We start from the raw sequence: 23,094 nt of genomic DNA on the forward strand, positions 1-23,094 counted from the left end.
AAGAAAGGGTTCTTGCCTGTGTTACAAGGTGTGAAATTGAGTAAGACTCAAAGCCCGACCACTGCAGAAGATAGAGAGAAAATGAAAGATGTTCCCTATGCTTCAGCCATAGGCTCTATCATGTATGAATGTTGTGTACCAGACCTGATGTGTGCCTTGATATAAGTCTAGCAGGGAGGTACCAAAGTAATCCAGGAGTGGATCACTGGACAGCGGTCAAGAACATCCTGAAATACCTGAAAAGGACTAAGGATATGTTTCTCATATATGGAGGTGACAAAGAGCTCATCATAAAAGGTTACGTTGATGCAAGATTTGACACTGATCCGGACGATTCTAAATCGCAAACCGGATATGTGTTTACATTAAATGGTGGAGCTGTCAGTTGGTGCAGTTCGAAACAAAGCGTCGTAGCGGGATCTACATGTGAAGCGGAGTACATAGCTGCTTCGGAAGCAGCAAATGAAGGAGTCTGGATGAAGGAGTTCATATCCGATCTAGGTGTCATACCTAGTGCATCGGGTCCAATGAAAATCTTTTGTGACAATACTGGTGCAATTGCCTTGGCAAAGGAATCCAGATTTCACAAGAGAACCAAGCACATCAAGAGACGCTTCAATTCCATCCGGGATCTAGTCCAGGTGGGAGACATAGAGATTTGCAAGATACATACGGATCTGAATGTTGCAGACCCGTTGACTAAGCCTCTTCCACGAGCAAAACATGATCAGCACCAAGGCTCCATGGGTGTAAGAATCATTACCGTGTAATCTAGATTATTGACTCTAGTGCAAGTGGGAGACTGAAGGAAATATGCCCTAGAGGCAATAATAAAGTTATTATTTATTTCCTTATATCATGATAAATGTTTATTATTCATGCTAGAATTGTATTAACCGGAAACATAATACATGTGTGAATACATAGACAAACAGAGTGTCACTAGTATGCCTCTACTTGACTAGCTCGTTAATCAAAGATGGTTATGTTTCCTAACCATAGACAAAGGAGTTGTTATTTGATTAACGAGATCACATCATTAGTTCAATGATCTGATTGACATGACCCATTCCATTAGCTTAGCACCCGATCGTTTAGTATGTTGCTATTGCTTTCTTCATGACTTATACATGTTCCTATGACTATGAGATTATGCAACTCCCGTTTACCGGAGGAACACTTTGGGTGCTACCAAACGTCACAACGTAAATGGGTGATTATAAAGGAGCATTACAGGTGTCTCCAAAGGTAGATGTTGGGTTGGCGTATTTCGAGATTAGGATTTGTCACTCCGATTGTCGGAGAGGTATCTCTGGGCCCTCTCGGTAATGCACATCACATAAGCCTTGCAAGCATTACAACTAATATGTTAGTTGTGAGATGATGTATTACGGAACGAGTAAAGAGACTTGTCGGTAACGAGATTGAACTAGGTATTGGATACCGATGATTGAATCTCGGGCAAGTAACATACCGATGACAAAGGGAACAACGTATGTTGTTATGCGGTCTGACCGATAAAGATCTTCGTAGAATATGTAGGAGCCAATATGGGCATCCAGGTCCCGCTATTGGTTATTGACCGGAGATTTGTCTCAGTCATGTCTACATTGTTCTCGAACCGTAGGGTCCGCACGCTTAAAGTTACGATGACAGTTGTTATGAGTTTTATGCATTTTGATGTACCGAATGTTGTTCGGAGTCCGAGATGAGATCACGGACATGACGAGGAACTCCGGAATGGTCCGGAGATAAAGTTTGATATATATGATAATAGTGTTTGGTCACCGGAAGGGTTCCGGAAATCACCGGAAGGGGTTCCGGATGTTTCCCGAAATGTTTGGGTACGAGAACACTTTATTTGGGCCAAAGGGGAAAGCCCACAAGGTTTTTGGAAAGCGCAAAAGGAAGTTTTGCGGAGTCCAGGGGCCAGACGCCAGGGTCCCTGGCGTCTGGGTCCAGACGCCGGGATCCCTGGCGTCTGGCCCTGGAGTCCGAGAAGGACTCTTGCCTATCGGGTGAAACCGACTTTGTGAAGGCTTTAACTCCAAGTTTCGACCCCAGAGCTCAAGATATAAATAGAGGGGCAGGGCTAGCACCAAAGATAGATCAAGAAACACAAGTTGATCCTCGTGATCGTTCCTTAGCCGTGTGCGGTGCCCCCTGCCACCTTATTCCACCTCGATCATATCGTTGTAGTGCTTAGGCGAAGCCCTGCGTCGGTAGAACATCATCATCGTCATCACGCCGTCGTGCTGACGGAACTCATCCCCGAAGCTTTGCTGGATCGGAGCCCGGGGAGCGTCATCGAGCTGTACGTGTGCTAAGAACTCGGAGGTGCCGGAGTAACGGTGCTTGGATCGGTCAGATCGGGAAGAAGACGTACGACTACTTCCACTACGTTGTGTCAACGCTTCCGTTGTGATCTACAAGGGTACGTAGATCATACTCTCCCCTCTCGTTGCTATGCATCACCATGATCTTGCGTGTGTGTAGGAATTTTTTTGAAATTACTGCGTTCCCCAACATATGACCATAGAAGGTTTTATTCATGTAAACAGAACAACAATTATTCTTTAATTTTAATGAATAACCGTTTTGCAATAAACATGATCAAATCATATTCATGCTCAATGCAAACACCAAATAACACTTATTTAGGTTCAACACTAATCCCGAAAGTATAGGGAGTGTGCGCTGATGATCATATCAATCTTGGAACTACTTCCAACACACATCGTCACCTCGCCCTTTAACTAGTTTTGTTCATTCTGCGACTCCCGTTTCGAGTTACTACTCTTTAGCAATTGAACTAGTATCAAATACTTGAGGGGTTGCTATAAACACTAGTAAAGTACACATCAATAACATGTATATCAAATATACCTTTGTTCACTTTGCCATCCTTCTTATCCGCCAAATACTTGGGGCAGTTCCGCTTCCAGTGACCAGTCCCTTTGCAGTAGAAGCACTTAGTCTCAGTCTTAGGTCCAGACTTGGGCTTCTTCACTTGAGCAGCAACTTGCTTGCCGTTCTTCTTGAAGTTCCCCTTCTTCCCTTTGCCCTTTTCCTTGAAACTAGTGTTCTTGTCAACCATCAACACTTGATACTCTTTCTTGATTTCTACCTTCATCGATTTCATCATCATGAAAAACTCGGGAATCGTTTTCGTCATCCCTTGCATACTATAGTTCATCACGAAGTTCTACTAACTTGGTGATGGTGACTAGAGAATTCTGTCAATCACTATTTTATCTGGAAGATTAACTCCCACTTGATTCAAGCGATTGTATTACCCAGACAATCCGAGCACATGCTCACTGCTTGAGCTATTCTCCTCCATCTTTTAACTATAGAACTTGTTGGAGACTTCATATCTCTCAACTCGGGTGTTTTCTTGAAATATTAACTTCAACTCCTGGAACATCTCATATGGTCCATGACATTCAAAACGTCTTTGATGTCCTGATTCTAAGCCGTTAAGCATGGTGCACTAAACTATCAAGTAGTCATCATATTGAGCTAGCCAGACGTTCATAACATCTGCATCTACTCCTGCAATAGGTTTGTCACCTAGCGGTGCATCAAGGACATAATTCTTCTGTGCAGCAATGAGGATAAACCTCATATCACAGACCCAGTTCGCATCATTGCTACTATCATCTTTCAACTTAGTTTTCTCTAGGAACATATATAAAACACAGGGAAGCAACAACGCGAGCTATTGATCTACAACATTATTTGAAAAATACTATCAAGACTAAGTTCATGATAAATTAAAGTTCAATTAATCATATTACTGAAGAACTCCCACTTAGATAGACATCCCTCTAATCATTTAAGTGATCACGTGATCCAAATCAACTAAGCCATAACCGATCATCATGTGAAATGGAGTAGTTTTCAATGATGAACATCACTATGTTGATCATATCTACTATATGATTCACGCTCGAACTTTTGGTCTCAGTGTTCCGAGGCCATATCTGCATATGTTAGGTTCGTCAAGTTTAACCTGAGTATTATGCGTGTGCAAAACTGGCTTGCACCCGTTGTAATTGGGCGTAGAGCTTATCACACCCGATCATCACGTGGTGTCTGGGCACGACGAACTTTGGCAACAGTGCATACTCAGGGAGAACACTTTTATCTTGAAATTTAGTGAGAGATCATCTTATAATGCTACCGTCAATCAAAGCAAAATAAGATGCATAAAAGATAAACATCACATGCAATCAATATAAGTGATATGATATAGCCATCATCATCTTGTGCTTGTGATCTCCATCTTCGAAGCACCGTCATGATCACCATCGTCACCGGTGCGACATCTTGATCTCCATCGTAGCATCGTTGTCGTCTTGCCAACTATTGCTTCTACGACTATCGCTACTTCTTAGTGATAAAGTAAAACAATTATAGGGTGATTGCATTTCATACAATAAAGCGACAACCATATGGCTCCTGCCAGTTGCCGATAACTCAGTTACAAAACATGATCATCTCATACAATAAAATATAGCATCATGTCTTGACCATATCACATCACAACATGCCCTGCAAAAACAAGTTAGATGTCCTCTACTTTGTTGTTGCAAGGTTTACGTGGCTGCTATGGGCTGAGCAAGAACCGTTCTTACCTACGCATCAAAACCACAACGATAGTTCGTTAAGTTAGTGATGTTTTAACCTTCTCAAGGACCGGGCGTAGCCACACTCGGTTCAACTAAAGTTGGAGAAACTGACACCCGCCAGCCACCTGTGTGCAAAGCATGTCGGTAGAACCAGTCTCGCGTAAGCGTACGCGTAATGTCGGTCTGGGCCGCTTCATCCAACAATACCTCCGAACCAAAGTATGACATGCTAGTAAGCAGTATGACTTGTATCGCCCACAACTCACTTTGTGTTCTACTCGTGCATATAACATCAACGTATATAACTAGGCTCGGATGCCACTGTTGGGGAACGTAGTAATTTCAAAAAAAAATCCTAAGCACACGCAAGATCATGGTGATGCATAGCAACGAGAGGGGAGAGTGTGTCCACGTACCCTCGTAGACCGAAAGCGGAAGCGTTGGCACAACGCGGTTGATGTAGTCGTACGTCTTCACGATCCGACCGATCAAGTACCGAACGCATGCCACCTTCGAGTTCTGCACACGTTCAACTCGATGACGTCCCTCGAACTCCGATCCAGCCGAGCTTTGAGGGGGAGTTCCGTCAGCACGACGGTGTGGTGACAATGTTGATGTTCTACTATCGCAGGGCTTCGCCTAAGCACCGCTACAATATGATCGAGGTGGACTATGGTGGAGAGGGGTACCGCACACGGCTAAAAGATCCAAGAGATCAATTGTTGTCTATGGGGTGCCCCTCTCCTCCATATATAAAGGAGGGGAGGGGAGGGGAGGGCCGGCCAAGGGGAAGAGGCGCGCCTAAGGGGGGAGTCCTACTCCCACCGAGAGTAGGACTCCTCCTTTTCCTATTTGGAGAGGGAAAGGAAAGGAAGAGGAAGGAGGGAGGAAGGAAAGGGGGGCCGGCCCCCTTCCCAATTCGGATTGGACTTGGGGGGGGCTCCCTTGCTCCTTTCCCCTCCTTTCCACTAAAGCCCATTAAGGCCCATATACCTCCCAGGGGTTCCAATAACCTCCCGGTGCTCCGGTATTATCCCGATCTCACCCGGAACTATTCCGGTATCAAAATATAGTCATCCAATATATCGATCTTTACGTCTCAAACATTTCGAGACTCCTTGTCATGTCCGTGATCACATCCGGGACTTCGAACTACCTTCGGTACATCAAAAACCATAAATTCATAATATAACCGTCATCGAACTTTAAGCGTGCGGACCCTACACGTTCGAGAACTATGTAGACATGACCGAGACATGTCTTCGGTCAATAACCAATAGCGGAACCTGGATGCTCATATTGGCTCCTACATATTCTACGAAGATCTTTATCGGTCAAACCGCATAACAATATACGTTGTTCCTTTTGTCATTGGTATGTCACTTGCCCGAGATTCGATCGTCGGTATCTCAATACCTAGTTCAATGTCGTTACCGGCAAGTCTCTTTACTCGTTCCGTAACACATCATCCCGCAACTAACTCATTAGTTGCAATGCTTGCAAGGCTTAAGTGATGTGTATCACCGAGTGGGTCCAGAGATACCTCTCCGACAATAGGAGTGACAAATCCTAATCTCGAAATATGCCAACCCAACAAGTACCTTCGGAGACACCTGTAGAGCACCTTTATAATTACCCAGTTACGTTGTGACGTTTGGTAGCACACAAAGTGTTCCTCCGATAAACGGGAGTTGCATAATCTCATAGTCATAGGAACATGTATAAGTCATGAAGAAAGCAATAGCAACAAACTTAAACGATCAAGTGCTAAGCTAATGCAATGGGTCAAGTCAATCACATCATTCTCCTAATGATGTGATCCCGTTAGTCAAATAACAACTCATGTCTATGGCTAGGAAACTTAACCATCTTTGATTCAACGAGCTAGTCAAGTAGAGGCATACTAGTGACACTCTGTTTGTCTATGCATTCACACATGTATCAAGTTTCCGGTTAATACAATTCTAGCATGAATAATAAACATTTATCATGAAATAAGGAAATAAATAATAACTTTATTATTGCCTCTAGGGCATATTTCCTTCACCGTTCACCCCATCGGCACGATGCAACTAACAGCAACCATCCACCATGGCTGCAAGAGGGCCTCGTTCTTGGTCCAACCAACACGAGATCGCTAGGGCGCACTTTGAGCTCGTGGCTTACGTCCAGCAGCTTTGCACTTGCATTGCCTTCGGCGACGAGTGCAACATGGACACATCATCCACGGTGTCCATCGCTACTGCACGCGGTCAGACAAGAATCATAAAAAGCGGTATGGGGGATGAAAGTTATCCGGTTTGAGAAGTTGAGGGACCATGATTTGCCGGTTTTGAAGTTTAGGGATTATTTCTATATTTTCAATAGAGTTGAGGGACGAAAAATATACTTTTCCCTTTTCAATTTGCAAAGAATTATTGAAAATATGAACAAATAATGGATGCCAATTATTTTTTGAAAATATTCACAAATTTTGAAATTCTAAACAATCTTAGAATTTGCGAACAAATTTTGACAATGTGAATTTTTTTTGGTATAATCAATTTATTTAATTGTGAACAAAAATTAGAAAATAGGAATATATTCTGAATATGGGAACATAATTTTCAAACTACGAACGTTCTTTGAAATCAAGAATTTGTTGGAATTCCGAATGAATATTTGGAAATTCAAAAAGGCTTGAAATAAAAAAGGAATATTAAAAAGAAAATAAGTAAAATAATAAACGAGAAAGAAACAAAGAAAACAGAAAGAAGAAAAGAAAGAAGAGAACTAATAAACACTTGGAAAAAACCCCAAAACTAGTAGAAGAACCCGGTTCTGGGAACCATTTGCCATCTTCCGAAAATCGGCTGGCACCCACTGTTGTCACGCTCTGAGTGGGCCGGCCCAGATTCCGCGGTCGGGTGGTTTGCATGTGCATTGCGTCGACAGTTCAACGCGGAAAATCCTAATGGACGCTCATTGCGTCAAGTTGAGAGGTCCTCCCTGGCGCCTTCAGCGCTCGTTGGCGAACGCAACGCCTGCTGCGTAGCCTGACTGGGCCTGGCCCAGTAACGCTCGCTCACTAGCTGGCTCCTCCTGCTCGCCCGGTCGCTGCTGGCTCACTCGATCGCTGCCCCCCGCCGCTCCCTCGATCCCTGGCTCCCCTCAATTTTTTTTCTATGGCTAAATTGCTACAGTACGTACTCATTTTCTTAAGGAACAAAACCAGTTGGCTAGATTTAAAAAAACAGATGGCTACAATACATACTCTTGTGCTTAGAAAAAAGTTCATCGATTTTGAAAAAAGTTCGTTGAATTTTCCAAAAAGTTCATCAAATTAAAAAAAACATTGAATCTAAAAAATAGTTCATCAACTTTCAAAAAAGTTCATCAAATTGAAAAAAAGTTCATCGAATTTGAAAAAAAGTTCATCAAATTGAAAAAAGTTCATCAAATTTCAAAAAAGTTCATCAAATTTGAAAATAGTTTGTTGAATCAAAAAAAGTTCATTGAATATGGAAAAAGTTCATCAAATCTGAAGAAAAAAAATCAAATTTGAATAAAGTTCATTGATTTTGAAGAAAAAAGTTCACGAATTTAAGAAAAAAGTTTATCAAATTTGAAAAAAGATAATTAAATTTGGAAAATGTTAATTTAATTTGAAAAAAATTCATTCAATTTTGAAAAAGTTTGTTCAATTTGATAAAAGTTCATCAATTTCGAAAAATTCAATGGTTTTAAAAACTTTGTTTTAATTTGCATTAAGAAAAAAAAGAATAAAAAACCAAACAAAACCATTCCCAATAAAAAGAACAATGATAAAGGAAAAAGAAAAAGAGAGCAAAGAAAAAAGAAATAGAAAAAAGAAAAAGACGTAAGATGAAAAGACGGAAGAAGTTTCTATTGAGCACGTAAGGTGGACTAGCAAAGTGGTTAGCGTAGCGTGTATTAGCCAGGAACGGACAAAAACAAGTGTACAAAGGGGTGTGCGCCCTGTATGAAATGCACTGTGTTCGGTGCTTAAGGCACCGAATAGGATTCAGCCGTCAAGTTGCTGCTGCTTCGCACAGAGGCGAGCGACCTAGCTATCAAGATGGGCCGGTCCAATTACAAGATTTGTGCTACAGTGTCCGGTTTTGGAAACATTCTGGAGGTTTCTGACCAGTTTTGGGAACCTTCTAGAAGCTTCTTGAACCGGTTTTTTCACTAGCCTTTTCTTTTTCTTTTTTCTTCTTTCTTCGTTTTTCTGTTTGTTTATTTCATTTTTTATTCCTTTTTCCTCTTTTTTTATTTTCTTTTTGTTCTTCAGAATTTCAAATTCTTTTCAAAAATTCTAAAAAAATAGAAGTTCAAAAATGTTCTTGTTATTAATATATGTTCACAAATACAAAAAATGTTCTTCATTGTCAAAAAAAATGCTTGCATACTATAAAAAAAGTGTTCTCTTTTCAAAAACAAATCCATAAGTTCAGAAAATGTTCAACTTTTCAAATTTTGTTTAGGAGTTTCAAAAAATGTTCCCATTTTCAAAATTTGTTCGCCAATTTCCAAAAAATGTTCATGCTTTCAATTTTTTTGGTAGCTCCAAAAAATGTTTGCATTTAAATAATTGTTTGCAAATTCCAAAAATATGTTTGTGCTTCAACTTTTGTTCGGGAGTTTCAAAAAATGTTCGCTTTCTAATAAAAAGATTGGATTAAAAAAAGTTTCTAGGTCTCAAAAAATGTTCCGAATTTAAAAAATGTAAGGAATTTCAAAAAATATTCAGAAATTTCGAAATTATTTGGTTTCTCAAAACATATTCGTTTTATAAAAAAATCTTGAAATTTTTAAACCCCTGAAACTCGGTTGCTACAGGACACTGGACATACAAAGCCCGTCTACCCGGCTCGCTACATCGCTTGCTATATGGGCCGGCCCAATAGGGAGCGCGCCTGTGCGATTGCTCGACTATTCAACGCAGCGAGCAGCAAATAGGAAATCGCCCATGACGGTTGTTTTCGGCTACGAATGGAGTGCCTGGGCCGTGGGCTGTGGGCTGCTTCTGGTAGCCGAATGACCATGCGCTAGTTAGTAGTCACGAATCCCTCAAAGAAAACTAGTCACGATTTATGGGGACCTCCTATTTGGTGCCTTCAGCGCCGCCGAACCCAATTGGCGCCCACTGCAGCGCCCTGGTGGGGCGGCCCACTAACGCACAGCGTAGGCGAAAAAACACCAAAATATAAACTTGCTGCAGCGACGATTTGAACTCACACCATTGCAATGCCGCACACGCTTGGCTAACCACTAGAGTTACCTGTGTACTACAGACAGATAGTACAGCGGAATATTTATGAAACAATTGCAGCCGTGCTGTTCCAAAATTTGGAAGTTCACAGATTTCAAACAAAAAAAGCTCACAAACAATCAAAAGAAGTTCACGAATTTTTTTTTAAAAAATAAAAGGTTCACATATTCAAAAAAATTCATGAAAATTGAAAAAAGTTCACTCATCTGAGGAAAGTATCACGGATTTGAAAATCTTCATGAAAATTTTAAAAAAGTTCACTAATTGAAGAAAAGTTCATGAATTTGAAAGAAGTTCACTTGAAAAGGTTCATTAATACTTGCAAAAAGTTCACAACACACAAACTAGTTCAAGAAAATTGAAAAAAGTTCAATAATTTGAGAAGTTCATGAATATGAAAAATAAACATGAGTTTGAAAAAAGTTCATGGATTTGATAAAGCGCACAAAATTTGAAAAGTTCATGAAATTAAAAAAATTCACGAATTTGAGAAAAATCCATGAATTTGAAAAAAGAAAAAGTTCATGGGTTTGAAATACTTCATGGAATTTAAAAATAGTTCATGCATTTGAAGAAAAAAGAAAAAGAAATATGAAACTAGTTCACGCATTGGGGTAAAAGAAAAGAGAAACAACTAAATAGAACATAACAAAAATTGGTTCAGAAAAACCAAGAAAAGAAAACGGACATACCTGCCACACATTGTACGCAACAAGAAATGAAAAGAATGAAATTAGGCGCAGGCAGTTACCTAACCAGTTGGTTACTGCGCGTTGTATTTAACCGTCGGGTCGTGAGTGATTTATGTGCATTGTTCTACGAAGAAAAGGGAACAACAGCAAAAATGTGCAACAAAACAGAGCATTCGAGAATGTGGAGTATCGATCACCGTACCCTTCACATGTAGCCAAGGTCGATCTCTCAGTTTTCTCTCATGTGCTGTAATAAATCGTTACTCTGTTTGGTTCATTTCAATGAAATGGAGCCAGGGCAGATGTCGTTTTCCTCAAGAAGAACTTCTCGCATGCTAAGCGAGAGCTCTACCTTTTGAGATACATCCCCATTGATAAAAACAGGTTCATACTTGATTCTACTCCGACGCTTTCACTTATGCCGCATGTGTACATGGCCTTGGAATTGGTTGTAATCTCATGCTAAACTATCTTCTCCTATCAATGAAAAGATACGCACCTTGCATATTTTTCGCTAAAAAAAAGAGCATGGCGGGGCCTACGAGCGGACATCGCAGTCTGACGTGGCCCAAAGATACCTTTGCAATGCCTATCCAGCTTCCAGGCCGAATAAGAATTGGAATCCAGCGCCCCACACTCCCTCTCCTACAGAACAAATCCAAAACGTCCCGTCCCTGCATTATCACGGCCGACGCATGGTTTGGACAGGACAACATGACACGTCCTCTCAAAATTTCCAAGCCATTTTGAAAATGAAGGTTGTGTACTATATACTTCAAAAGGGAACAAAAATAGAACAGCGAAACAGCTGCCTCAAGGAGAGAAAGGAAACTTGGACAAGCAATGTCCCGATAATTCTTCGTCACAGTTTCGCATTTGGAGTTTTTCGATCTGGTTTTCCTTACCAATTACTCCCTCCATTCACAAATATAAGATGTTTTATTAACTTTTTTAAAATTGAGTGTATATAGACACGTTTTTAATGTGTTTGTTCGCTCATTTTAGTATGTATGTAGTCCATTGAAATATGTAAAACATCTTATATTTGTAAACAGAGGGAGTGGATTGCTATTATTTTGTTTGATTGATGAATATCCATAGCTCTGGGCGGTTGCTTAATGAAAAAAAACGTATTTCATGACTAATATGACCGGTTCAAATCGCTTGCACCATGCAAATATAAATTAGGTTGGCATCTGGAGCTTGAAGTCGTCCTAAATGAGAGAAGTAAAGGCAGTGAAACTGCTGCCTAAAGGAGAAAATTTCATCCAGCTTAGTGAGCTTAACTAGGGTAGTGAGGTTTAATAAAATCAAGCAATGCGCTGCATAGCTAGCATGTTGCATGGATGGATACCACCCATCGTCTCGCACTTCTCCGCCAATCATCAGTAGTCCTTACGCGGCCATGTGACCCATACCAGCTCTGCCTGGCCAACAACCGATGCTTGCAAAATGCCAAGCAGAGGTCGGCCGCCAGCTTCCCTTCCAAAAAAACACAGAGTGGCGCGAGGCCAGCTCACGGGCTATAAAATTGGCATGCAGCGCTCCGATCATTGCATCACAAAGCAACGCACCAAGTAGCCACGTCGCGCTTAGCTGGGTTCCAAGTGAGCTACTAGGTACGCAGTGACTAGCGGTCACGAGCGCGCGCCCATGGCTTCCACGTCGACGAGCTTCGTGGCCATGGCGCTCGTCATGGCCGTCATGCTCAGCACGTGCCATGCCGCGCGCCTCCTCGCCGACGTTCCGGCCTTGCCCACACCGATGCTGCCCCCCGTGCCCGTCGTCCCTACAGTCCCCGCCCTGCCAGGCGGCGTCGTTCCCACGGTGCCCACCGTGCCGAACGTCCCGACGGTTCCCACCGTGCCAGGCGTCCCGAAGGTGCCGACAGTTCCCACCGTGCCCGGCGTGCCGACGGTGCCCACCGTGCCAGGTGTGCCGACGGTTCCAGTACCTGGCGCTGCCCTGCCGACCATCCCGGCGGTTCCCACCGTGCCAGGCGTGCCGACTGTGCCGGTACCTGGCGCCGTCGTGCCGACAGTGCCCACTGCGCCGAGCGTGCCGACGGTTCCCACGGTGCCAGGCGTTCCGACGTTGCCTATGCCGTCCGTCCCCGGCGTGCCTACCTTGCCGCTGCCGCCTATGCCGTCCATCCCCGACCTGCCCAAGGTGCCACTGCCTCCGATGCCGTCCGTCCCTGGCGTGCCCAAGGTGCCACTGCCGCCGGTGCCGTCTGTTCCCGGTGTGCCGGCCGTGCCATAGTTCCTTGCACCTCCACCGTCGACGGACCAGACGTACGTACGCGCCCACATGCACGATTTACGAGTGTAATAAAACTGTAACGTCCAACCACCATATGGTTACTTTAACTTGGTAGTATTTGTTTGAGCAGCACTTGTGTCTACGTGTGCAAGTAAAAAAGAAGTACACCCGCTTGTGTACGTGTGTGGTATATCTTTTCGATGGATGCGTGTGGTGTGGAACTGTGGATGTGTGTACTGTATGCTTGTACGTTTATGTGGTTCAAGACATTGTTTGTGTAGGAAAAGGGGTATTGCTCCATTTATACGTGTGCCACTGTATAATATTAGTTTCATTTGTATCTATATATACGCTATTCATGTAGATATAAGCTTGAGTAGTTTGCTTTAGGTGTATGTATCTCAGATTCAAGAGCATATATGGAGCTAGAGAAAGCTTTCAAATTATTCCAATATTATATAAATTTGGTTTTTTTGGGTACAATATATAATGATCATATGTTTTATATGAGTTCTGCTAAAGAATATTAACCAATGGAGTGGGGCGTATTGGTGACCGGGCTCCTGAAATTTTTGAAAAATTCAAACTTTTAGTTTCAAAAAAATATGCAAGTATACAAGGATGAAATGTATATGTGTGTAAAAAAATCATGATGAAATACCTTGAAATGTGATATGTACTAAAAGCAAATTCATGGACTTTGAGAATGAATAGTATCACTAGATGATCCATTGAACTAATTAGCGCAGAGACCAACTCCAACCCGAAAGCTAACTGGACTATTTGAAGGGTTTTTTTCCTCAACTGTCTGCAAATGATTCTGTTCATATTACGTTTCTATTTACTTGGCAATAATCATTGCCCATAACCCACTTTGGCGATTTTTTTTATGACATGAGACTTTGTTCATGATGGATCTTTTCCCAACTATCTACAACTGCGCAATGACCAATTACAACTAGAAATTAAGCAAGCTATTGGTGACACATTACTTTTGATTTATCTGTACTAATGTATGACTATGCTTCTTTGGATGATTTTCTTAAGCAGGGGAAATCATTAGGGAGTGTTGAATTAATGATATGTCTAAAATGTATCTATAACTTTTTATTATTTCATACTATTATATTATCACTTTTCTATACTTTATAACCTTTTATATTATTATTTTTGGACTAACCTATTAATTAGTGCCTAGTGCAAGTTGTTGTTTCTGTATTTTTTTGTCTCGCAGGAAATCAATATCTACAGAGGTCAAAATACCTTGCCGATTTAATACGTTTTATTTTCGGGCAACGAAGGACCGAGGAAGCTTTGTGGGAGATCGAGAGGACCTACAGGGAGCCCACGTAGCTGGGGGTAGGATGCGCCCCTAGGTCATGTGGGGCCCACCTACACCGTCTTACGTCTACTCCAGTGCCATAAATTCCTATAAATAATGAAACCCTTTGGGATATTTTCATACAATTCGATGTTGCAAGTTCTTGTTTCACGAATATCCAATCTGGAAGTCTATTCCGGTGTTTTGCTGGAGGGGGGATCCATTGTTGGAGGCTTATTTATCAATCTTGCTGCCTCCATGACCATGTGTGAGTAGTCTCATTGGGACCTTAGGGTCCAAGTAGTAGCTAGATCTCTCTCTCTCTCTCTCTCTCTACCATGTTCATGTGAGTTGCTTCACATGATCAGGATCAATTCGATGTAATCGGTGGTCTGTTTGTTGGGATATGATGAATTGTCACTTTATGATCAGATTGCTTATTGAAATCGATTGAATCTTTTGAGGTTTTCTTGTAGTATAATTAAATAGTTTTGCATGCTCTCCGATCTATATATCTTCTCTGGCAAATTCAATGGATATTATTCAAAGGGAGTGGTGCTTTGTAGTGGGTTCAATCTTGCGGTGCTCTAACCCAATGACAATAAGGGCAACGACATGTAGTGTATTGTTGCTATTAAGGATAAAATGATGGTGTCTCGTCATTGATTGATGGTTTATTGTCTATATTATGTCATCTTGCTTATTGTGATGCCCTGTTACTTGCAAACTTAATACATCGAGATGCAAAGCTAGATAGCGGTTTGGGGTAGAGTATTAGTTGTAGATGCAGTTGGATTAATGGTCTACTTATCATGGACGTAATGCATATATGAGTTTATGCCATGAATGATAATAATCATAAATAAATATTGTAATTTAATCCACACACGGCCTCAACAAAACCCACACACAGCCACCACATAGCCAGCCCAACTTTGAAAATAAAAACCAACCAACCCGGCCATTACACCCCACTCAAAACCCTTTTTTCTAGCCGGAAGCCCCATAGTGCAAGAACCCGAGAAAGATGCATCCAAGCCTAGGAGAGCTGACTGAAGATGATCATGAGGTGGTGGAGGTGAGGGGTGGTAGGGTGCGGCCGTAGAGAGCAACAGTGGCGAGACTTGGAGGGAGAAGTCTCAGAGGGCACCGACTGCGACATGATACTTGCTGGAGAGTACAGCCGTCGGCTATCAAACAAGATCCCGAAGTCCTGCAACGAGGAGTATGAGGAGGTGTTCCCTAGTGGTAGGAGTCGTACCTTCAACCAAATCATCGCTAGGGCGAGATGGACTGCTAACCTACATCCATAACCAGCCAACCAGAGCTCGTTGGATGAGAATTCCTTACCCTTGATGAATCCTGGTGTAATAATCCTCTATGTATGAAATCATCTAGTTTTCTACGGATCCTCTATGTATGAACCCACTGATGCACCTGCTCTTTGTATGGACCCTTAATGAATTCAGTATCAGTGCCTACATGTGTTTAAACAAGTACTTTGGGTATCTTCTTTGGTCACCACAGTCTAACCAAACAGATCGTATGAAGTTTAGCCAAACCAATTGGTTCATCATAACACACCAAACAAGTAACATAATTTAATTTAGTACCACATAAGTATTAATGACATTGCTAACTAACCTACTATATTCCTAATATCTTACAATTATGCAGACTGACACTACAGATCAATGAGCATTTGCTAAACTACCATTAAATGTAAAGGGTACTTCACTTGGCAATACTTAATTAGTGCTAGGTTAAGTGGCCAGTGATCAAGGAAGCACCAACAAAACAATGTCAATTCTACACTCTATATACCAGTATCACCGCATCATCTACTCTACTCTTCCATTTTAGTTACATGTGCTACATAGACACAATGACAGTTTTTCGAAACAACAAACCATTCCAACAGTTCTACATCTGAAAGTTCAATTCCACAAAAGCTTGATCTGCTGCTAACTTACCTGCACATAACAACCTGCTACTGGGACCCACCTGTCATAAGCCTACTTAAAACTTAACCATTCGGTCAATAGAGTTTTTTGAAATAACAAAAACAATTTTGTGATAGTTTTTTGAGAATTTTAAAAAGAGGACGTTTCTTTGGAATCCCAGCCCCAAAAGTTGTACTTTTTAGCTATATTCTTTGTTACATTGCATGTCAATGTGAACCCTCTTGAAAACTAAAGGCCAATCTTTCTACGGAGGATATGAAATAGTTAATGGCCTCTTTGATCCATATGAATCTAAAAGAAAAACAGGAAAACAAAAGGCAGAACATTGTAACTTGTGAATGGGATTCCAATAGAGTATTGCACTGGTTGAATTTGCACCATATTGTGTGTGTTCGATTATAACATAGGGAATACAAAAATAATCTTTTCAAGCGGTAGTACTAAAAAGAAATATAGTGGAACAAATCCTTAGAAAAAAACTCTATATGGCTCAGCCTACAAAACAAACAACCCATATTGCAAAAAATACTTATGCTGCAATGTGCAAATTTCTTATGAAATTGTTCTGACAACACATGTCCTAGTTACATAGGTATTATTGCTGGTATTGATGCATATATTTTCCCCCTTGTGGAATTTTCGAATTTCCATCTTCTCTTTTTTTGAGAGAGAAACCATCTTTCCCAATTTTTATAACATTTCAGGAACTTAAGATTTTCCAACCAATAAATTGTGTTGTACTATTGACCTTGTCTGTATAAACTTCAGCACGGTATTGACCTTGTGTGATCTATTCAAAGTCGCCACAAAGGCCTTGTGTATAGGTCGCCTCTCCCACCGAAAGAATAATCGATCTTTACGAGATACACATGTGTCAAATCTAGGGTTTGATCTCTAGTGAGCTGAGGGTGCAACAACGCTTCTAATCATCTAACCACATATTACAGTTGATTATTTGATCAACTATGGCACATTGATATATACATTTTGTCATCTTATTCGCGAATGAGACAGTGGTGCCGATTTCACCTTGGAGCTTGGAGAAATATCCAAACTGTATATACGCCGAAGATACACAGTAGTGCAGTACTGCCAGAGCAAGGGCACCTTCGCGAGGCACCATGACGACGCCAGTTGAAAAATGATGGCAGGAACGAAACGGTTGAGCAGATCGAAGCTGCAGCGCCGGCCAGCTCCCCTCCTCACCTATACACAGAAAATTGTAGCTATCACCTAGGCCCTAGCTACCTCGACCACACAACACAAAGCGCTACCCTTTTTGGATTGACGACGCTCGCACAAACACTCTCAATCTGGCCAACAACCAACCTAATGTCCTAATCACAACGTTTACCCGGGGATATAAATTGCCAGGCATTGACCCATGTTCATACATCGCAGCAGAGCAGAAGCAACATCTTGCAACCAGCACACCGCACACGTACGAGAGAATACTATCTCTGACTAGTACAACCGCTAGCTCTAGCCATGGCTTCCAGCGCGAGCATGTTGGCCATGATCATGGCGTGCGCGCTCCTCCTGGCCGGCAGCACCTGCAACGCCGCTCGCAACCTGGCCGACACGACCCCCGCGGCTGCCGCTCCGGCTGCTAGCGCCGTCCCTGGCCTGCCGGCCGTGCCGACCTTGCCTGCCGTGCCCACGGACACGGTCACCCTGATGCCACCCATGCCGTCCGTCACCCTACCCACGGTGCCGCAGGTGACACTGCCGCCCATGCCCTCCATCGTCGTGCCCAAGGCGGTCCTGCCGCCCATGCCCAAGGTCACCCTCCCCACCGTGCCGCAGGTGACCATGGCGCCGATGCCCGCTATTGTCATTCCCAAGGTGACGCTGCCGCCCTTGCCGTTCGTCCCGACTGTGAACGTGCCTATGCCGTTCGCGGCGCCGCCCCCGTCAGCGTAGGCACGTCCACGCAACGGTGCTGTCGCCCTGTCCACATCTACGATAGGGTGCCGTTCGTGTGAGAGTGGCGCCAGGTCACTCCGTGGACACGACGTACATTTTCTTGCATGCAAGCTTGGTGTTTTATATGCGATGTATCACAGACTTCACAGTATCAGTAATTGTTGCCTTTCTTTTACGTCCCAGAGTATATGTATTGGTAGTGTTTGAATGTTGAGAATTTTGTCCCATTGTATGTATTTCTTGATCTTCTTAAATACAATTTACTATTTAAGATATGTTATCTTTGTCTTTTATAACTCTAATAATGAGTGATTGTACAATTGTCTCAGTCCTCTGAGGTGCTGCAAAATATAAGAGAGGTCATCTAGCTCTTTCTGAGCTAACCATTAGGAATTTTGTTTATTTTTTCCTGCACCAAAAGTAATAGTGAATTGCCCAAAAATTTAAAAGTGCAATTGCACCCCAAAAAATGTGACTGAAAAGTTGCAAATTGCACAAAGTAGTGCAATTACAACAAAAGGGATGATAACACGAAATAGTGCAAATTGCATAAGGGAGAGTAATTACAAAAAATGCAATTGCACTAAAATAAAAGTACAATTATACAAAAGTTGTGCCAAAATATAAAAATGATTGAACCATACAATAGTGTAACTTCACCGAAAGCGCAAATGCACACAAGATTTTAATTGCTTACAAAAACTAGATTTGCACCTTAAAACTGAAGATGCACAATTTATTCCCATACACGATAGACAAAAACAACTACAAAAGATAGAAAAAATATAGGTGCCAAAGACAAATTAGTGAAACCCATTTGGAAACAAAAATAAACACAAACATTCATATATTTCTTTTGTAGGGGAAACAAACATTAGTAGTACTTCCTCGGTTCCAAATTACTTGATGTTCTCGTTTTATTCTAAATCAACCTTTTTAATGTTTACTATAATCAAGTATATTGAAAAGTATGCTAAGATTTAGAATATCAAATAGGCTGTAATCAAGTAGATATAGTATGCAAATATATTTTGTGAACAATCTAATGAAACTAATTTGGTGCTGTAGATGTTAATATATTTTTATCTAAGCTTATTCAAAGTTAAAGAAATTGACTTAGGATAAAGCTAATACTTGAAACAAGCTGGAACGGGAGAATAACAATGCAGCTTGATTTATTTTATTTTCGAGCAAACAATGTAGCTTGATGGTAAGGGCTTACTGACCAAACTGGCAGTTGGCGGTGTCAAAGCCCAATAAGTTTTTCTTACAGATTCAGAGTTCAATCGGTGAGCATACTCAAGGGAAGTGGCAGATTGCAGATTCAAGGCCCAGTAGGTTTGCACGCTTTTCAAATTATTTTTCTCAAAGCACACAACAAACTCAAATCTAATTGCATAACAGCCACCTGGATTTTAGCAAATCCGCCTGCTAGTTCCTCATGTTTTTCTCAAAAATAAAGAACAACTCGAATAAATGCAGATCAATTAAAAACACAGAGCAACTTGAATATAAGTGCAAATCTGACAGCAAGAAGATTAACAGTCTTTTATTCAAAATCATTCGCATTGGTTTTAGCAAACCTACATGCTTATTCCTCCTGGCCAAGTCGTCCATTGACAATGGATGCGACAAGGAAAATTTTGAAACTCCGAGTCTTCCTAAAGAAATAGAGTGGGTCACTGTTGGTTTGTGCACGTGTGTTCGACGCGCTTTTGTGATGTCTGCCGCCCCGTCGGCAGGAGCGGGTGTGGTCATGGTGTCTCAAGAATGGGCATGGCCCTGTGGTGCCATTGTTTTACTGATGATTTTATTCTATGAGTTGAGTAATTACAAGTTATTCACCTACAAAAAAAAAGTTTTAGTGGGTTTGGTCTCATCTGTATCCCTTTTTACCTAGTTTTCCGTAATAAACTGAAAACAATTTTTTAAAACAAAATCTATATAAAAAAAGAGACCAACCCTCGTTGGTTTTTCTTTATAGGAGAAACTCCGTCAGCAAATAACAATGCAGCTTGATTTATTTTATTTTCGAGCAAACAATGTAGCTTGATGGTAATGGCTTACTGACCAAACTGGCAGTTGGCGGTGTCAAAGCCCAATACGTTTTTCTTACAGATTCAGAGTTCAATCGGTGAGCATACTCAAAGGAAGTGGCAGATTGCAGATTCAAGGCCCAGTAGGTTTGCACGCTTTTCAAATTATTTCTCTCAAAGCACACAACAAACTCAAATCTAATTGCATAACAGCCACCTGGATTTTAGCAAATCTACCTGCTAGTTCCTCATGTTTTTCTCAAAAATAAAGAACAACTCGAATAAATGCAGATCAATTAAAAACACAGAGCAACTTGAATATAAGTGCAAATCTGACAGCAAGAAGATTAACAGTCTTTTATTCAAAATCATTCGCATTGGTTTTAGCAAACCTACATGCTTATTCCTCCTGGCCAAGTCGTCCATTGACAATGGATGCGACAAGGAAAATTTCGAAAATCCGAGTCTTCCTAAAGAAATAGAGTGGGTCGCTGTTGGTTTGTGCACGTGTGTTCGACGTGCTTTTGTGATGTCTGTCGCCCCGTCGGCAGGAGCGGGTGTGGTCATGGTGTCTCGAGAATGGGCATGGCCCTGTGGTGCCATTGTTTTACTGATGATTTTATTCTATGAGTTGAGTAATTACAAGTTATTCACCCGCAAAAAAAAATTAGTGGGTTTGGTCTCATCTGTATCCCTTTTTACCTAGTTTTCCGTGATAAACTGAAAACAATTTTTTAAAACAAAATCTATATAAAAAATGAGACCAACCCTCGTTGGCTTTTCTTTATAGAAGAAACTCTGTCAGCAAATAACAATGCAGCTTGATTTATTTTATTTTCGAGCAAACAATGTAGCTTGATGGTAATGGCTTACTGACCAAACTGGCAGTTGGCGGTGTCAAAGCCCAATAAGTTTTTCTTACAGATTCAGAGTTCAATCGGTGAGCATACTCAAAGGAAGTGGCAGATTGCAGATTCAAGGCCCAGTAGGTTTGCACGCTTTTCAAATTATTTTTCTCAAAGCACACAACAAACTCAAATCTAATTGCATAACAGCCACCTGGATTTTAGCAAATCCGCCTGCTAGTTCCTCATGTTTTTTCTCAAAAATAAAGAACAACTCGAATAAATGCAGATCAATTAAAAACACAAAGCAACTTGAATATAAGTGCAAATCTGACAGCAGGAAGATTAACAGTCTTTTATTCAAAATCATTCGCATTGGTTTTAGCAAACCTACATGCTTATTCCTCCTGGCCAAGTCGTCCATTGACAATGGATGCGACAAGGAAAATTTCGAAACTCTGAGTCTTCCTAAAGAAATAGAGTGGGTCGCTGTTGGTTTGTGCACGTGTGTTCGACTACGTGCTTTTGTGATGTCTGTCGCCCCGTCGGCAGGAGCGGGTGTGGTCATGGTGTCTCGAGAATGGGCATGGCCCTGTGGTGCCATTGTTTTACTGATGATTTTATTCTATGAGTTGAGTAATTACAAGTTATTCACCCGCAAAAAAAAGTTTTAGTGGGTTTGGTCTCATTTGTATCCCTTTTTACCTAGTTTTTCGTAATAAACTGAAAACAATTTTTTAAAACAAAATCTATATAAAAAAATGAGACCAACCCTCGTTGGCTTTTCTTTATAGGAGAAACTCCGTCAGCAAATAACAATGCAGCTTGATTTATTTTATTTTCGATCAAACAATGTAGCTTGATGGTAATGGCTTACTGACCAAACTGGCAGTTGGCGGTGTCAAAGCCCAATAAGTTTTTCTTATAGATTCAGAGTTCAATCGGTGAGTATACTCAAAGGAAGTGGCAGATTGCAGATTCAAGGCCCAGTAGGTTTGCACGCTTTTCAAATTATTTTTCTCAAAGCACACAACAAACTCAAATCTAATTGCATAACAGCCACCTGGATTTTAGCAAATCCGCCTGCTAGTTCCTCATGTTTTTCTCAAAAATAAAGAACAACTCGAATAAATGCAGATCAATTAAAAACACAGAGCAACTTGAATATAAGTGCAAATCTGACAGCAGGAAGATTAACAGTCTTTTATTCAAAATCATTCGCATTGGTTTTAGCAAACCTACATGCTTATTCCTCCTGGCCAAGTCGTCCATTGACAATGGATGCGACAAGGAAAATTTCGAAACTCCGAGTCTTCCTAAAGAAATAGAGTGGGTCGCTGTTGGTTTGTGCACGTGTGTTCGACGTGCTTTTGTGATGTCTGTCGCCCCGTCGGCAGGAGCGGGTGTGGTCATGGTGTCTCGAGAATGGGCATGGCCCTGTGGTGCCATTGTTTTACTGATGATTTTATTCTATGAGTTGAGTAATTACAAGTTATTCACCCGCAAAAAAAAATTAGTGGGTTTGGTCTCATCTATATCCCTTTTTACCTAGTTTTCCGTGATAAACTGAAAACAATTTTTTAAAACAAAATCTATATAAAAAATGAGACCAACCCTCGTTGGCTTTTCTTTATAGAAGAAACTCTGTCAGCAAATAACAATGCAACTTGATTTATTTTATTTTCGAGCAAACAATGTAGCTTGATGGTAATGGCTTACTGACCAAACTGGCAGTTGGCGGTGTCAAAGCCCAATAAGTTTTTCTTACAGATTCAGAGTTCAATCGGTGAGCATACTCAAAGGAAGTGGCAGATTGCAGATTCAAGGCCCAATAGGTTTGCACGCTTTTCAAATTATTTTTCTCAAAGCACACAACAAACTCAAATCTAATTGCATAACAGCCACCTGGATTTTAGCAAATCCGCCTGGTAGTTCCTCATGTTTTTCTCAAAAATAAAGAACAACTTGAATAAATGCAGATCAATTAAAAACACAGAGCAACTTGAATATAAGTGCAAATCTGACAGCAAGAAGATTAACAGTCTTTTATTCAAAATCATTGACATTGGTTTTAGCAAACCTACATGCTTATTCCTCCTGGCCAAGTCGTCCATTGACAATGGATGCGACATGGAAAAT

General features: G+C 41.3%; 2 protein-coding genes across 2 annotated transcripts; both read left to right on the plus strand.

Moving 5' to 3' along the window:
* The first annotated feature begins 12,149 nt into the window (after nucleotides 1–12,149).
* On the plus strand, nucleotides 12,150–13,167 carry LOC125506050 (uncharacterized). The gene has a single exon (XM_048670927.2). The coding sequence runs from the start codon at nucleotides 12,255–12,257 to the stop codon at nucleotides 12,861–12,863; it is 609 nt and encodes a 202-aa protein (XP_048526884.2). The 5' UTR covers nucleotides 12,150–12,254; the 3' UTR covers nucleotides 12,864–13,167.
* A 4,379-nt stretch (nucleotides 13,168–17,546) lies between these two features.
* Nucleotides 17,547–18,362, plus strand: LOC125506051 (uncharacterized). The gene has a single exon (XM_048670928.2). It carries the CDS (start codon nucleotides 17,637–17,639, stop codon nucleotides 18,069–18,071), a length of 435 nt encoding a protein of 144 aa, XP_048526885.1. The 5' UTR covers nucleotides 17,547–17,636; the 3' UTR covers nucleotides 18,072–18,362.
* The last annotated feature ends 4,732 nt before the right edge of the window (nucleotides 18,363–23,094 follow it).

The sequence above is a fragment of the Triticum urartu genome, chromosome 5A (assembly GCF_056163025.1).
Source record: "Triticum urartu cultivar PI428250 chromosome 5A, HENAU_Tu73, whole genome shotgun sequence".
Classification (NCBI taxonomy): domain Eukaryota; kingdom Viridiplantae; phylum Streptophyta; class Magnoliopsida; order Poales; family Poaceae; genus Triticum; species Triticum urartu.